Genomic DNA, 16,785 nt, shown 5'->3' with positions numbered 1-16,785 from the left:
TTGATGTATTCGACCTAAGTCATACCTTTCTCTATGTAGTTTACATGTGTAAAAGTCTCTGCGGTCTCCATTGGATATTGGAAGTTTGGTACATCAAAAATGTACCATGTGTAGGAGTCTAGGACTATGAGTCCATTGTCCATTCCAGTAAAACAACCACCCCAAAAAAAAAAAAAAATCCATTTTCAGAAGCGACAATAGTACTATAGAAGGTAGATAATAATTATGAGAAAGGTTAATAAGCACCGTATGTTGTTTGTTAAGATTTTCTTTCTTGAGTCTCATTTAAATAAAGGGAAAAAAAAATTATAAAAAAAGAAGCCATAAATACTGTTACTAATACTGTGCCAAAACCCACCGAAACATAAAGAAGCCATAAATTGAGAAAAATGCGACACTAGTAGTAGCAGATGCTAAAACTAGTATGCCAAATCCCACCGAAATATAGAAAAGCCATAAATTGAGAAAATGATCCTCGTACGGTTAGTTCGTTACTTTCAAGGTATGTTCTACTTGTACGGTAAGAGATTTTAATAATTTTATTATTATTTTGTATAAATACGTACGAGTGAAAAAATGTGTGAAAATACGTAAAATGTTGTTTAAATAACAGCAACAAACATCTCCTTATTTTGATAAAAAAAACTCTATATAAAGATAATTTTTAGTACCATTGCACGCTTTTATTGTGATGGTCACTCTAAAACTATAAGTATTTGTAGAGTGTGGGGGCAAAAATCGAGGTTCAAGTCTCTAGAGGAGAGCTTGACACACATATATATTTAATAATTTTAATAATTTTATTATTATTTTGTATAAATACGTACGAGTGAAAAAATGTGTGAAAATACGTAAAATGTTGTTTAAATAACAGCAACAAACATCTCCTTATTTTGATAAAAAAAAACTCTATATAAAGATAATTTTTAGTACCATTGCGCACTTTTACAGTTTTACTGTGATGGTCACTCCAAAACTATAAGTATTTGTAGAGTGTGGGGGCAAAAATCGAGGTTCAAGTCTCTAGAGGAGAGCTTGACACACATATATATTTAGATTATGATAGAGTAAAATTTATATCTTGTATAAAAAAATTAGTTTATTTTTTTGTGTTTAGTGGTATAAAAAAATTGAATTAAAAGAAAATTATCTCTTAAATCCTTATTTAGTGTGCGATGAAGTTATTTTTTACTAAATATTTGTTATTAAAAACGCACCAAACTAAATAAAGAAAATGAAATAATAATTTTTCAACCCATTTTAAAGTTATTAATTTATTATAAAACAAAAAAGGGTAAGATAATTTTCTAAACAGTATTTTTTTCTAAATAATTCATTTAAAAAAAATATTAATATCAAAGTGAGTGTTGAATTGATTCATTATATTTTCCATACAGTAAGATTTTTGAAGTGTCGAGTAAATAGACGGTGGAATATTCCTACCAAACTCCAAAACTGAAATACTGAAATACCACCGCTTTCTTAATTCTTTTTTTTTTTTATAAAAAAAAAAAGAGTTATTCTAATTTTAATTAAAAATGCAGTTGCATTTTAGTATTTTACGAAGATAATGACATGTATAGCTATGGGCAGCTATAAATGGCTCTTGCTTTTCGTTTCTCGCTTATAAATTCCCCACACAACAAACGATTCTTTCTTTATCTGTGGAGGAAAAAACACTGAAAGCTGAAATAAAAGGCTGAAAAGGAAAAACAGAGTGCTGAGAGAGAACCCAAAAAAAACAATGGCTCTCAAACTCAGTCTTTTCACTCCTCAACCTCCAAAGCTGCCATCTTTTGCTCTCCAGCAAAAGTCCACTCTCAGATCTCCCAAGTTCTGCATGGCTTCCACCCTCAGCTCTGCCTCTAAGTGAGTCTCTTTTTCCAGAGCCATTCAATTCAGTTTTTCTTGAATAATCAGCGGATCTTTGTGTTATTTCTTGTTTTGGAGCTGTTTTTGGATCTGGGTTTTTGTTTTTACATCTTATTTTTGGGTTTTGAGTGTGCAAATGATTGATCTTTGAATTGTGTCTAATGGGTTTTCTTTTTCTTTTTTTTTTATCTTCAAAGGGTTTCTATATCTTTGTCTGATATTCCTATGCTGCTTTGTTATGTTGTTGTTTGGCTAATTCAAATTCAATAATATTGGTTTCTTCTTCTAACAGTAAGTTTTCGTTATTACCTAGGTGGAGGTACATATTTGATTAATGTTCCATTTGTTTTAATTTTGTGAATGTTGTTTCTTTGTATTGGTCTTTCTCTTTCTTTATTCATTCTAGATTGAATTAATTGAGATGCTTTAAGACTAAAAAAAAAAGTTTATAACTTCATATTTATAGTGAGCTAATTGAGATTGATATAGGTTTTGTAGCTTTAAATGCAGGATTTTAGATCTTCTTGATGGGTCTAATTCAATTTGATGATTCAATTATGAAATGTATGCAATTTGCAATATTTCTTTATTTGTGGAAGGAATGGTTCTTGTATGTAGTTATTTCTGGTGGTTTCTGTTGTATCTGCCTTTTCTTCTAATGTACTTGATAATTATTTTTCGGGATAAAAAAAGGTTAGCTTGCAACATTGATAACATTCTAATGGTGGATTATCTTGTTTGTTATTCTTGGTGACTGCTTGGTTAGGAGAAATGAATACTGATGCAAATAATGTTTTTTTTTTGTAAGTCACTATATTGTTGTACTTTCTTGAAGCCCCACAAATTTGTGATACACGTTATCAAACTTTTTTTTTTTTAGTTTTTCCCCAAAATATTTTAAATATTTTTCAAAGCTTGAGCTAATTACATCATAGTTTCTATTTTCATTTAGTGCAATCTGATGGTTTTAATGATAGTATTTGTGATTAGGATGCTACTTTGTTATGTTGTTATCTTTTTCACTTAGGTGGATGGAGGTGGTTAGGATGTTTATTATTTAGTTAATTTTATCTATTGGTGGAATGCCTGCTAATTTTTTATTTTTTTAAAACTAATTGTGTGGTTAATGTATTAAGACTTTTGGTTTGAGTTTTTTTCCTTGTTTTGGTTTGATAGCAGTAATGGTTTTGGTTGATTTATTGAATTTTTAGTTAATCTGTGTTAATAAATGTGTCGGTTTTTTATATCTGATTTCTTTTTGGTGGAATGTGTTAGAAACTTACAGCATACAAAAAACAAATTATATACCTAAAATTGAAGTCTTCCCCTGATTAGTGGTTTTAGTTTTGGAAGAGTATATTCTGAGAATTTGGGAATTTTTTTTCAACATGCATTGGTTTTATTTGATGGATGCATGATTGGCCACCTGTTGTTTTCTCATGTTTTTGGCAGTGTTACTGGTTTTGTGTACATGTGGAAGCTTTCTTGATGCATGTCTGTACTTGTCCACTGTCTGGTTTTATGGCTCTTTTTTTCTTTTTCCCTGGTAGTTCGACTAAGTTAACCTTTTCACTGTGGGCTGCCCAAAATGACTTGATGTATTGATTTTGCATGTCTGTTTTACTGAAACATTCAACCTTTCTCACAAAAAAGGGAAAAAAAAAAAAAACCTTTTACTATGGGCTTGTATTGCTTTAGCCCATGGTCTGTTAGCCCTGCCCAAAATTTCTCTTTGGGATTTTCAATATGAACCCTGCAACTTACATGCCTTTTGGTTTAATCTTATTTATATTTTCCAAATTTTCTTTGGATTTGCTTATTTGAATTGGTGATCCTATACTTTGTGCACTGGTTCTTTGTCCCTGCACTCACAGCCCTCTTGACTTCCATTATAAGTTGCAGCTGTAGCCTGTAGGTCACATTATTTATAATGAAGGATGATATTTTCATCATGTTTGTATGTGTTGAGACAATGTTGTCACTTTTAAATGGTTCTTGGACTTAAAAAGTCATTATTTTTCATTTCACCTATTGGTTTTTCTTTGTGGGTGTTAATAATATTTATCTAATTTATGACCTAGTACTATTACTTGTGGCTTAAAATGTTTCCTACGTGATCGCTTTCCAATTGGTTGGTGGTTTAATATGATATTGTGAATTTTCATTTGTTATTCTTTGAGATCTTGTAGTGTGTTTTAGTTTCTGAATCTATGGGCTTTTACACCCATGAGAAAACTTAACCTCACATGAGTAACAAAATCTGAGGACACATCCTCCTTAGCTCTTGTACTGTTTTCATATAGTGTTGAGAAAGGAGGGTTGGGGATGTTGGAGTGGTAGCCATAGACTTGATCTCTTTAATGATCTTCTCCTTTAAATAAGTTGCATATAATTAGTTGCATATGTGCTTCTTTCGGGCATTGTGAACTGTTGCACTTGATGGCAGAACCTGAATTTTTTTTTTCTTAGTAGGTGCTAGGACAATCTAACGCTGCATTCTTCATTTATTGCAGGGAGGTTGAGAATCCCAAGAAGCCTTTTATGCCTCCTCGGGAGGTGCATGTTCAAGTCACCCATTCCATGCCACCACAAAAGATTGAAATCTTTAAATCTATGGAGAATTGGGCTGAACAGAACATTTTGGTTCACCTGAAGCCAGTTGAGAAGTGTTGGCAACCACAGGATTTTCTACCAGATCCTGCCTCTGATGGATTTCATGATCAAGTTAAGGAACTACGGGAGAGGGCAAAGGAAATTCCAGATGATTACTTTGTAGCTTTAGTTGGAGATATGATTACAGAAGAAGCTCTTCCCACTTATCAAACTATGCTTAATACCTTAGATGGAGTTCGGGATGAAACAGGTGCCAGCCCTACTTCTTGGGGAATTTGGACTAGGGCATGGACTGCTGAGGAGAACAGGCATGGGGACCTACTCAATAAGTATCTCTACCTGACTGGACGAGTAGACATGAGACAAATTGAGAAGACAATTCAGTATTTAATTGGGTCAGGAATGGTGAGATCCTTGCCACATAATTAATGAGTTTTTTCTCAAATCTTCTTTGCATGTGCATGCATGTTCCCCACACATAATCCACATGCAGACTTGCTGAAATCATTTTCACATGTACTTGTGTACTATTTGATTAAGACTTCATACACAAACAAACACGCACATTTGGAAAGCTAAGTACAATCAATCACTTCATGTCTGTTACTGGTTTGGTACTCCAACTGCTGGAGGGTTGTGACTATTATTAATTGCATTTTTTTTTCATGCATTGGTTCCATTATTTGCCTGTAAACATCATGTTTTTGAACCAAAATACAAATCCTATGTACAGGTCAAATTATTATCTCCAAAATGATTGCTTTTGTGATTGGATGTCACAAAAAAATTTGTAATCGATCTAGTTGTCTTAATAGATTTCTTCTCTCTTTTGACTCTTTTCTTAAGTCCATGACAATTCCTTTGATCCTTAACTTTAATTTTCTCTATATCTTTTTTGATAGGATCCCCGAACTGAAAATAGTCCCTACCTTGGTTTCATCTATACTTCATTCCAAGAAAGGGCAACCTTTATCTCCCATGGAAACACAGCCAGGCATGCCAAGGAACATGGAGACTCAAAATTGGCACAAATATGTGGCACAATTGCCGCAGATGAGAAGCGCCATGAAACTGCCTACACCAAGATAGTGGAAAAGCTATTTGAGATTGATCCTGATGCAACTGTCATGGCATTTGCTGACATGATGAGGAAGAAAATCTCCATGCCAGCCCATTTGATGTATGATGGCCGTGATGATAACCTTTTTGAGCACTTTTCTGCTGTTGCACAACGGCTGGGTGTCTACACTGCCAGGGACTATGCCGATATATTGGAGTTTTTGGTGGGCAGATGGAAAGTGGAGAAAATGACTGGACTTTCAGCTGAGGGGCGGAAAGCACAGGATTATGTTTGTAGGTTACCTCCAAGAATCAGAAGGCTGGAGGAAAGAGCTCAAGGAAGGGCGAAGGAGGCACCCACTGTTCCATTCAGTTGGCTTTTTGATAGAGAAGTGAAGCTCTAAATGCATTATGGAATAAAAAAAAGATTCTCTCCAGCAAATTCCTTCTCACTAAATCATAAATAGAGGTAGAAGTTTTCAATTGCATTTTGTTTCCCTATTATATTCTTCCCTCTTATTGTGGAGAGAATTTGTTGGGGGAAAGACTGGTTGTAGATACAGTTGTTTCTTGTGTGGTGTCATTAGATATATGCAAAGAGGGGCAGCTGTAGTTCTGATGTTGTGTTCTTTTCAATGTTATGTCTTGTATGAGTCTCTGCTCCTCCATAGTTTTTAGTTTGTTCTGAGTGTAAGAAAACAATCTTCATGGAAATTTTGATGATGATGGCAATCTCAAGTATTGCTTTAAGTTGATGTCCTATTTTTTTGCCTTATTATGACTGACGTTCGTATGATATATGCTCAGTTTAATTCATTAACCTTTCTGTGAAGAACAATCTATATGAAATCAGCAAAGGCCATAGGGCCATTGAAAATATATGGTACTATGTATCAAGTCAGATTAAACAATCTTTTTTATTTTGCACCCCAAAAAAAAAAAAAAATCTTTATGGTATTGAATATTTATTGAAACTGCCATTGTATTTAAGAACAACCTGAATGGGTAACCTCAGTAATTGCCATAATACTGTGGCATCTAAAACGAATAAAACTTTTATGTTATTATAGACACGATTCTGACACTAATAGGATTTAATTTAATATGAATTAGAGGGGAAAAAAAAAGCAAAAATGAAAAGTAAATTCATTTGCAAAAATTTGTACCATAATAATTTTATTGGGCCTGTTTGGATGGTTAGTTCTAACCAATATTTTTACATTTTAAACAACTTTACACACATTTCAACATATTTTTTTTACCTACACGTATATAAAAAACATTCAAACATTACTCAAAACTGGTATATGCAACATAAATAATGTATAGAATCAAACACGAATGGTTCTTCATTTTAATTATTATAATCTTTCGTTAAAAAAAAAAAAAAAAGTCAGACCGAACCATGCTTTAGAGGGTTTGATAATGTTCTTCATTTTAATTATTATAATCTTTCGTTTTTAAAAAAAAAAAAAAAGTCAGACCGAACCATGCTTTAGAGGGTTTGATAATGACTTACAAGACAAGAAACAACCAAATAAACCAAAATTGTCAACCGATGAAATGCTGGATCATTTTTTAATTACTAGTTATTAATATAAAATAAGTGACAATTAGTGTTTCCCCAATAACGAAATGTTAGGTCAGTTTACAACTTCTTGCGGTAAAGATACTGGCAAAAAATAAAGTACATACCTACATTTTCTTAAGTATGACTAAGCTTGGAATAAAAGATGTCAATATCGGGTTGTTTGGTTACAAGATTGTGACTACAAAGATTCTTTTAAAAAAAAAATGAAGAAAAAAAAAGAAAGAAAGAAAGATTGTGACTACGATTGAGAATAGTTGAGCTGGATGTTTTAAAACGCTCACCTGATCGGGCGCGCGTTAATGCATGTTTACATCATTTGAAATGATGTAAGCATATAAACATCTTTAATTAAATTTAATCATGTGATTGTATTTGTGGGGAATAAAAGGACCTAAGTAAGTATTTAGGCCTTGGACTTTATTGATGGGCGCTAGTTTGTTTTAGACTAAAAGTTTCTAGAGCTGCAGGTCGGCCCATAGGTCGAGAGTCCGAGGATTCGTTCGAGGACGAGTCTCTCCTCGGACAGACCTGCGAAGACCCTGGGATTCGCCAAAAAGATCAAGGCAGTGTTCTGGACGAACTGTTGGTTAAGAGGGGGATCTAAATACCCTCTAGACACCACAAAGTGAAAGAAATATTTTAGAAAAAGGCTGTTATTTCCACATTAAAGACCCTGCATCTACTTCCCTGGCCACATTAATGGAGAAATGACCCCTGAATAGTAGAAGTCAGCCTTCTTGCTATCATTTGAAGACTTCCAGAGGGTGGTGGATGGGACAGGTATCTAATGGGGTAATTTGCGTTACACATGGATAAAGAGGGAAGAAGAAGAAGTATTTAAGGGGAGAAGAGAGTAAAGAAAAGAGGAGATGACTAGGCAAAGACGAAGAACTGTAACCTTCAAAAGAAAAAGAGAAATAATATATATAAATCGTCATCGGCTACGTCCGAGGAGGTTGATTTGCCCTATTCGTCCATTATTTTAAATACTGTAACATTCTAGTCTATTCATCAAGCTTCAAGCACCACTAAACCAGATTGCGAACCCACACTGTACAAATTTAATTGTTTAAGACTCATTGGGCCTGAGCCCACGTGTGTTTCTGGGTCCAGACACAATTGTGCACTTACATTATTAATTAATAAGTCTTAATTTTTTTTTAAAAAGACAATGTCCTTTACACTGCATTGATATTATTGAATTTAATTGGTGACCTTAAAGTATAACATTTAATTAAACGATACTTTTTTAGTTTTTCCCTAATGAAATAATGAGTGGTGTTACCCTAATATTCAAATGCTGGGCAGTTTGCAATTCCAAAATTTATTAAGACAAGGCAACTATGGACCAATACAGCCAATCAAGAATCCAGTAGGTCATTCTCTCAACAAAAAAAAAAAGAATCCAGTAGGTCTACTTAGTTATAGTATGATCAAAGGTGACCCCAAGTTTTGGTGCTAGTTTGATGGCAAAGTCTATATAGGCTGCTTATTTAGTAGGACAAAATCCAAATATTTGATACTCAACATCCATTTATTCATTATAGCCTTGACTCCACCACTCTCTCTCTCTCTCTCTCTTTGGTGCATATTTTGGAGAAGGTTAAACTTATTAGATTCAATTTAATATTATAGTTTATGGGTCATGTTAACAAGTACAATTAGAAAAGTTTTTAACACCGCTTTTATGGTAAATATAAAAAAATGTTTAAAAAATTAATTTCTTTATCATTTTTCTATAAAATGTTTCTACAATTAGTTTCTAAATCAATACCTTTAAGATATTCGTTAACATTTTCCATAGTTTATATCGATTCATTTATTATAAGTTGACTTTTCTCGTCTAGTCTGTTTAAGTTGGTGTATATTTTGAGAAAGGTAGAAATTCTATATTTAATAGCCACCCAATTATATTGAGCTTGACTCTCTACACTGACTTTAAAAGTAGGTGCAAATTTTGGGGAAGGTAGAAATCGTTGTCGGAATTTACAAGTTTAATGAGCTGCTAAATATTGGTTCAATTTGTCGGTGGACACTAAAGTCTATAGGGTCTCATAAAGAGGAACGAATTTTAGTAGCATTGTTGCCAAAAACATGAGCCACGACTTGTAGCATTGGAGTCATTCCCACCACAAAATCATTATCCCACCAACTCGACCAATCTAGCCCAAGCAAGCGTGTTTCTTTGGGTTGGTTTGGTTTTTAAAAATGTTGAAAATTTATTTATGGATTTGGTTTCGGATTTGGGATTTTTCACAAACCAGAGAAACCAAACCAATCCATATACGGAGTATATTTTTTTATAAAAAATATATATATATATATATATAAGCATAAAATAAAAATTAGACCACATAAATGAATTTGATATATCATTAAATTTGAAATACTTGCAAAAATACAAGCTTTGAAATGTAAGTTTTGTGCATTAATTCTAGAATTAAAGGTTACAAGCTGATGTGAAAGAGAATGAAAGATGTGAAAGAGAATGAAAGATGTGTTGGTTCCTGAAGAAAAGTTACAAGAGATAGTTAAAGATATATTTTGACAAGATCGCTCTAAGTTTTTTTTTTTTTTTACTTTTTTTTTAAAAAAATGTTATCATTTAGTCTATTAGGTTGATTTATTGGCTTTTTGAACATTTAATTTTGAGAAGTATTACATCCATAACATTTTTATAATGGGTCATACTAACGAATGCCCTTAGGGCATTGGTTAAGAATCCATTTTAAAAAAATTTTGACATTACTTTTATAGGAAATGAAAAAAGCTATCAAAATATTAAATACTTTTTTTTCTTTTCCAATAAAAACTTTCTTTAAATAGATTATTAACTAATGCCCTTAGGGTATTCGTTAGCATTTTCCTTTTATAATATTTTCATAACAAATCATAGGTGTTTAGTTTTATTTCTAATTTAAACCAACCTATGAAATTAATTTTTTATTCCACCAATAAAAACCTGTAACATCCCACTTCGACTTGTAATTAATTTTTTGAAATAAATTTCTGAATGTACATTTTACTTTCCTACATTTTCTAATCTTGGTATTTAAAATTTGACAATCCCACTACGACTTGTAGCATTGAAGTCCCTCCCACCACGACTTTTAGCATCTGAGATTTGTCCAATCTTGGTATTTAAAATTTGATTTATTGCTTTTACCTTGAGAATGGAAATGGATTCACTTTGTATTTCTCCGTACTATGCAATCCTTTAAAAAATTGTGAAGGATTCTAAATGTGTCTTTTCTTTGTGCCTATATTTTAACGTTTTGGGCCTTTTGGCACAAATGTTTCAAAATGTTTATACATCTATATCTCAATAATAATAAAAAAAAAATTAAAAAGTTTAGCTGCTTGTGTTTGACAAAACGACTTAAAAAAGATTTAAACGGCAAACTTCTATTTATATGAAAGGTAATTACTTTTTTATCCTTAAGTAGTGAAGTCTTAAGTATTGTTGGTTTTTTTTTTTTTTTTTTGGTGTTGTCTTTTACACTTTAATTTGCAACCACCACACCACTGCTTCTTCTCATTTCTTTGTTGATTTTTTGTTCAGCCAGCAACTTTGATGATAGACATAAACACAAGACACAGTGAGGGATAGAGATAAGGAAAAAGAAAGAAAATTCGTAAATTTGTAACTCTTTTTGGGCTTAAATCTTAATTAATTGGTATGAGATTTACAAACAATATGGAAATTGATTTTGAATTTTGGTTTTTTGGAGCTTACGTATAGATTGATCACTTGGAAATTTATTCACGTTGTTGATTTGGGATTTATGAGTGTTGAGGGTTTGTATTGAAGATTTTGTTATGAATTTGAGATTTCAAAATTTATGGGTCTTGGATATGCTGATTTACAAAATGTTTATTTTTGTTTCATTTATCATGAATCATAGCCTTACCTGATTGACATGGTTAATGTGATGTTAATTGAGTTTTTAATCAAAACCTTTAATTTTCAAGTTTCCTACACCTTCAGATTCTTTTATTTCAACTTATATATATATATATATATATATATATATATATATATATATATATATATATATATATATATATGCTGTTGTAATATATATTTTTAGGTGAAATAAATCTTGAAATCTTTACAACAATGATTATTGCTAAGGGTTTTATGACCTCTCTATATATCATTTGTCTCCTGCTCTAGCCCTACAATTCAATCCTTAGAGGACAACAATTCTTCGGTCATAAAATTCATTTTCCTATCTCAATGTCCTCAACTAACTATCTTTTTTTCTTGTATGCTTTTAATTATCTTCTATTAGCTTTTAATTAAAGTCAGTCAAGATATAATTGTAGTATTTTTTTTTTTTAATTATCAACCTTCTTTGTTAATGTTTGTCACGTGCAATGCCTCAAAACTAGTATTATTAAAGGTAACAGTATAGATGCGCAAATGAATAATCCTTCATTCAAAATGATCCGATATGTGACTGAACATACAAGGTCCAAATACTAGAAGTGGTGTGGGCTCAAACTGACAATCCAAATCCCCCACTAAAGGATTGGTATGGTTTGGTTTAATTATTCTCCAGGCCAATATAGAGAAATCCCATAGAACCCAACCAATCCAGCCCTTTGCCTCATCATTGGAATGATGATGGGTCATGCGACTCGTGTGTTTTGGTGATGATTTCTGGGTTGTCATTCAGTATGTTTTGCTAGGAGAATATGTCCTTTAGAAATGAGGTTAAGTATATAACCGTGGCACAAAATGAAGCAAAGTTAGCTAGAAGAAGCGTTTATGCTTTGAAATATATTGAAGCACAGCCAGAGAAATTATTTCTGTCCGATCAAATGCTAGGCAAATGGGGGTACCCGACCTCACAATTGTTTATAAGGCTGATATTTCGATGTATTCAACTATAAAATTAACAGTCTAAATGGTATCAAATAGATGTGCATGATTCTGATGGTAAGATTGCAGCTTCATTGGCAAGCAAGCAATTTGGGCTTCATCAAAGGTGCACAAATTAAGCTTACATAAGATGATTTTTAATGGATAATTTGCTACACCCAGAAGTCACTATTTTGTTAGGCTCATGATCAGCTACTTGTTTCAGTTAAGAGATCAGAGCATAAATGTGGTATTGAAATTATTTGGTTTGAAGAATTGGATTCTAACATTGCCAATTTTGTAACAGCAATTGTGCCCAATGTAAATGCTCATAATACTAGAAATCCGATGCCCAAAGTTAACTTGCCATCATTTTAACTTTGAATCTTAAATGTCTCAATTTGGCAATCTATCTCTGGTTTAAGATCTTTCGAAAAGGACCCAATGGTTCAGAAACAGAGAAACACCAAAAACACAAAAGAAAAGAAATATAATTTTTAAGAAATAAAAAATAAAAAACTAAAAATAATACTAATATGCTAAAATTTTTTTTTTTTTTATAGGAATGCTAAAATTATTTTGAAAGAAGAGAAAAACCCAGAAAATTGAAAATACTGGTATGCTAAGTCAAAAACATAAAAGTTAATAAAAGCCTAACAATTTTCACAAATTATACAAAGATGAAAGCAACTAAAAACATTCAAAAAATTTCACAAGCATTAAAAAAAAAAAACCCATAAATTCAAGCAGAGAGCCAATCGGATCTAACCTAAGAAACATATTCTAATATGATCGATCCAGATAAACACAAAACACACAAAAGAGTACAGAAAAAAAAAATCGAAATTAATTGTGTTGAATAAAATTAAAATGTAGCGACTTGTTCGAGGCCTTAATCAAAACCGAAATAAGAATAGGCACGGAGAATCGCTTATTTATATTGCCAACCTTCAATGCAATTTGCGCCACTTTTATCATAGACGCTCTTGCTCTGCAAATTGGCTTTTTAAAAAAAAAAAACAATATTTTTTCACATTCAATCTCACAAAATTTTTGAAACATAAACCAAAAACAAAAACAAAACAAAGAGAACGAGACTTTACTGGAATTTGCTAGCAACCTAGGAGATTGGAAACCTTAGATTTTGAGGAGGAGATGCAAGAGTGTGTTGCGGTGAGAATACGATGATTTAGAGTAGCCTTTATAGGCCACGGAACTAAAACCCTAACCCTAATTTGTCTGGGTGTGAAATGACATAAATGCCCCCTTTTATTTTGATGTGAAGTTGAGTTGGGCCGTAGGGTTGAGGATTGGGCTTGAATCCATTGGTAACGAAATGGGCTTAAAAATCAGCTTTGTTAAAATGTCACTAGCACAAGACATGTGGCCCTAGAGTGGTGCAGATCTCAAGTGGCTTCAAAGTGCATTGGTAAGAGCCCTTAAAAAGAGCCTGTTTTGGTCCAATTACTTCAAATCATAATATACAGGCCTAATCAAAATGGCCAATCTATTGTCATGGAGAGAAAACCATTGAATTTGGCAAACGAAACAAGCATTCGCATCCAACTAGGAAGTATGCTCTATCCTTGGGCCTCAATTATGAAATGGAAGTCTCCTCTTTCACACACTGGGCCAAGCACCACTTCAAACCAGATTTGATTAAGAATTAGCATCTGATTTTTAGATCAAATCACACCCAACGAAATTATCCAATCCCCGCAGAAAATATTTTTTACCACTTTTATTTTTTAATTTTAACTTTTTTCTTTTACTTTCTTTCAAAAAAAAATTATTTACTAAATGGTTGAAATTAATAGTAACTTTTTTCGAATATTAATCTCAACCATTGAGAAACTATTGCACATTATCTCAATCCTAAAAGAATTATAAAGGCCTATTTAGTAATGTAACTCAAACAACAACTTTTAGTATTTTAACTCGTACGTATTTCTATAATACTTTTTAACTCACATGTATTTCTATAATACTTAAACAACGTTATTAGAAATCTCTTATCAAACGGGTCTTAAGTTTTTAAGATAAAATTATAACTTAGACTATAGCACTATTCTTCTTCGTGCGTACCTTGTTAAAATTGTTGGTGCTTCGAATAAACTCACTATCACAAACCCCAAGGTTGAGTATACCACCTCTTTATTTTTATTTGGAATTTTGTTAATGAGAATTTTTTGTTAAGAAAGTTTTAATACCACTTTCATGATAAATATAAAAAGTTTAAAAAAATGAACTGTTTTTTTTTCTTTTAAAATATTTATAAAAATATTTCATAAACCAATAATCTTAGGACATCTGTTAACTTTTCATTTTTTATTTTAATTACTACATTCACACGGTAGGTGAATTTTTTTTTTTTTTTAATTTATGTCTCGGTCGATAATCCTCAAAAAGGCAAGATCTTAGAAATTCGTTTAGAGATTTATAGAACTTTTGGCTGGAAAAGTTAAATTTATAATGAATGCTGGAATGTGTTCCCAATCATTTTACTTATAAAGAAGGAATCATTGATCTATTAAGAATTAAAGGTCTACAATCACTACAAAAAATTTGGGTTCTTTTGGTTCACTAAATTCTGTTGATACAATCGCTAAACTACATAGCAGCTAGGTTAGATTACTAAATTTTATCTCTAAGGTTATTAGTACACTCAAAATAAGTTAAAACATTCTTAAAATAAATGTGAAAAAAGGTAGGTGAGTTTTCGCATCAAAATGTTTACATTTTTCAACCCTCTAAATCATAACTCTTGATAAAAATATCCCAATATTTTTCAATCCTCAAAAAAAGTTTTAAAAAATTACCAAACTTCTCACACACTCATTCTTACTCTCTCACAGAATCTCAAAAATTTCAAACACAAACTCAATTTCTCTCTCCCAAAACCTCAAAAATCTCAGCCTTTCGTCTCCCTTGGTCATAGTGGTCTTCTTGTCTCTCTGTCACGGTAGTATTCAGTGCAAGGAGTCAATATCGTACCATACCGGCCGGTACTGACGGTATTTTCCGTTCCTCCACCTTTGTCGGTATAGAAATACCTTTGTTTCATACCGGTTTGAATACCGGACATACCGGGTCGTTTCGTCCATTTTGGAGAAAATATCAGATTCCAGTTGAAAAATATGTATTGGACCGAAACAAAACCAAAAGTTACAAAATCAGATTTAAATCTAAAAACTAAAAATTACTCCTCTGTGTAACTTACTGTTGCTCACATTAACGTTGACACCACCATTTCACCTTTATGTTGCCAGTTAGCTTAGGTTTTGGCGGGCTCCTCCTCTCTTCATTTTCTTTTTCTTCACTCTTACCCACATGCCTTCTGTCTTCTAGTCTAGTTTATATTAACTTTTCTAATACTTTTTCATATTTCCTCTTTGTTTTTTGTGTCGTCAGCCAAACCCACGTGAAAGTCACTTTCAAAAGAAAATAATTTATATTATTATTTTTAGTAGTTTTATTAGTATTTAGATTCTCAAGAGAAATATATATATATATATATATATATATATAATAAATTAGCGATAATTCTGAAACGGTACACCAATAATAAACGGTACCAAAATATTTCATTTTTTTAACAAATTGAAACAATTTCTCATACGATATTGACTCAATTTCAAAGCATTCAAGCTCCTCCGATTAGGTACAAATTGGTTACGCCTAATCACAAATCCTAATTTCTTCTTTGAATTTTTTTGTTTCTTGGTTTTCTTGCACTTTTTTGTCTATTTTTCCTACATCTTTTTTATTTTCCTTTCATACATTTCTCGGAAAACTCAAAAATGAAACTCAACTCCAACAACGAGTCATTTATTAGGCCAAAATCAATGTTGTGTTTTGTGGATTGTGGTATCTAAGGTTTTGAATTCTTCAAAATTTATGCCTCTTAAATTATTATATGGTCACGAGTTAGTCTTGATGCTGATTTTGTGGATTGTATGCGTAACAAATTTGATAATAATGTTCATTTATTTGATTGGTTTCTCTCTCGCGCGCTATCCATCTTTGATAGAATCATGCTTGCATTTTATGATGGGTGGCTTGACTTCTTTACTACATTGATTCGGTCTTTAATAGGAAAGATTCGTATAAAGTAGAAATAGCACTATAAATGTCTTCTTCTTTTTTTTCTTTTTTTTTCCTTGATAATAACACTATAAAAGTCATGTTGTTGAGTTCATCGAAAATGGTTTACTGAGATCATCAAGCTCAACCTGATTTTCTCTTTAATATAAATTTTGTAATAAGTTCGTAACTGTTTCTTGAATTCTAGAGTCATGTATAGTGGTAAAATTAGTTGGCTATATGGGGTGCTACAAATGTGTAAAAATTAGCACATAATCCTATGTTCTTAATAGCTCATTATAACACATGAATGAGCAGTGGCGGCGCCATGTTGAAGGCAGAGAGTTCAAATGAACTCTCTAGCGTGAAGAAAAAGAAAAAAAAAATTTAAATATAATATTTTTAAAATTTTTTGTTTTGAGCCCCTAAAATAAAAATTTGAACACACTAACCCTAAAAATTGATGAAAAATGATAGGAAGATCCAACAAGAAATTAAAAGATGCATAGCTGCACAGTAAAGGGAGGAAGAAAAAAAAAAGATGAAGATTTGTAACAAAAGAAGAAGAGAACATAAATCCATAGGTGTTGTTGAGGAAACTCAAGTTTGAAATTTTCTTGTTCAACGTCTACACCTGAAACTTTGAGAGGGGAAGTTGGAAATTGAAATTAAGATATCTTATGAGATTTGAAAAAAAAAG

The 16,785-nt window shown here is 32.0% G+C and overlaps 1 protein-coding gene and 1 non-coding gene across 2 annotated transcripts; one reads left to right on the top strand and one right to left on the bottom strand.

Annotated features, from left to right (window-relative positions):
* Positions 1-1,626: 1,626 nt before the first annotated feature.
* LOC142631276 (stearoyl-[acyl-carrier-protein] 9-desaturase, chloroplastic) lies at positions 1,627-6,304 on the top strand. Its single transcript, XM_075805405.1, has 3 exons — positions 1,627-1,869; positions 4,386-4,890; positions 5,388-6,304. Exons 1-3 carry the CDS (start codon positions 1,745-1,747, stop codon positions 5,946-5,948), a joined length of 1,191 nt encoding a protein of 396 aa, XP_075661520.1. The 5' UTR covers positions 1,627-1,744; the 3' UTR covers positions 5,949-6,304.
* Positions 6,305-12,871: 6,567 nt separating this feature from the next.
* LOC142633186 (small nucleolar RNA snoR86) lies at positions 12,872-12,994 on the bottom strand. Its single transcript, XR_012843829.1, has one exon. It is a non-coding gene; the product is annotated as a small nucleolar RNA snoR86 (small nucleolar RNA).
* Positions 12,995-16,785: the final 3,791 nt, after the last annotated feature.

The sequence above is a fragment of the Castanea sativa genome, chromosome 4, assembly GCF_040712315.1.
Source record: "Castanea sativa cultivar Marrone di Chiusa Pesio chromosome 4, ASM4071231v1".
Classification (NCBI taxonomy): Eukaryota; Viridiplantae; Streptophyta; class Magnoliopsida; order Fagales; family Fagaceae; genus Castanea; species Castanea sativa.
The sequence above is the reverse complement of the archived record's forward strand: the minus strand, read 5'-3'. Positions and strand labels throughout refer to the sequence as shown.

Excerpts from the sequence above, each read along its gene's own strand:
- LOC142631276 (XM_075805405.1), top strand. The coding sequence starts at position 1,745 with ATGGCTCTCAAACTCAGTCTTTTCACTCCTCAACCTCCAAAGCTGCCA. Across the intron at positions 1,870-4,385 it reads ACCCTCAGCTCTGCCTCTAA|GGAGGTTGAGAATCCCAAGA; the intron begins GTGAGTCTCTTT and ends CATTTATTGCAG. Across the intron at positions 4,891-5,387 it reads ATTTAATTGGGTCAGGAATG|GATCCCCGAACTGAAAATAG; the intron begins GTGAGATCCTTG and ends CTTTTTTGATAG.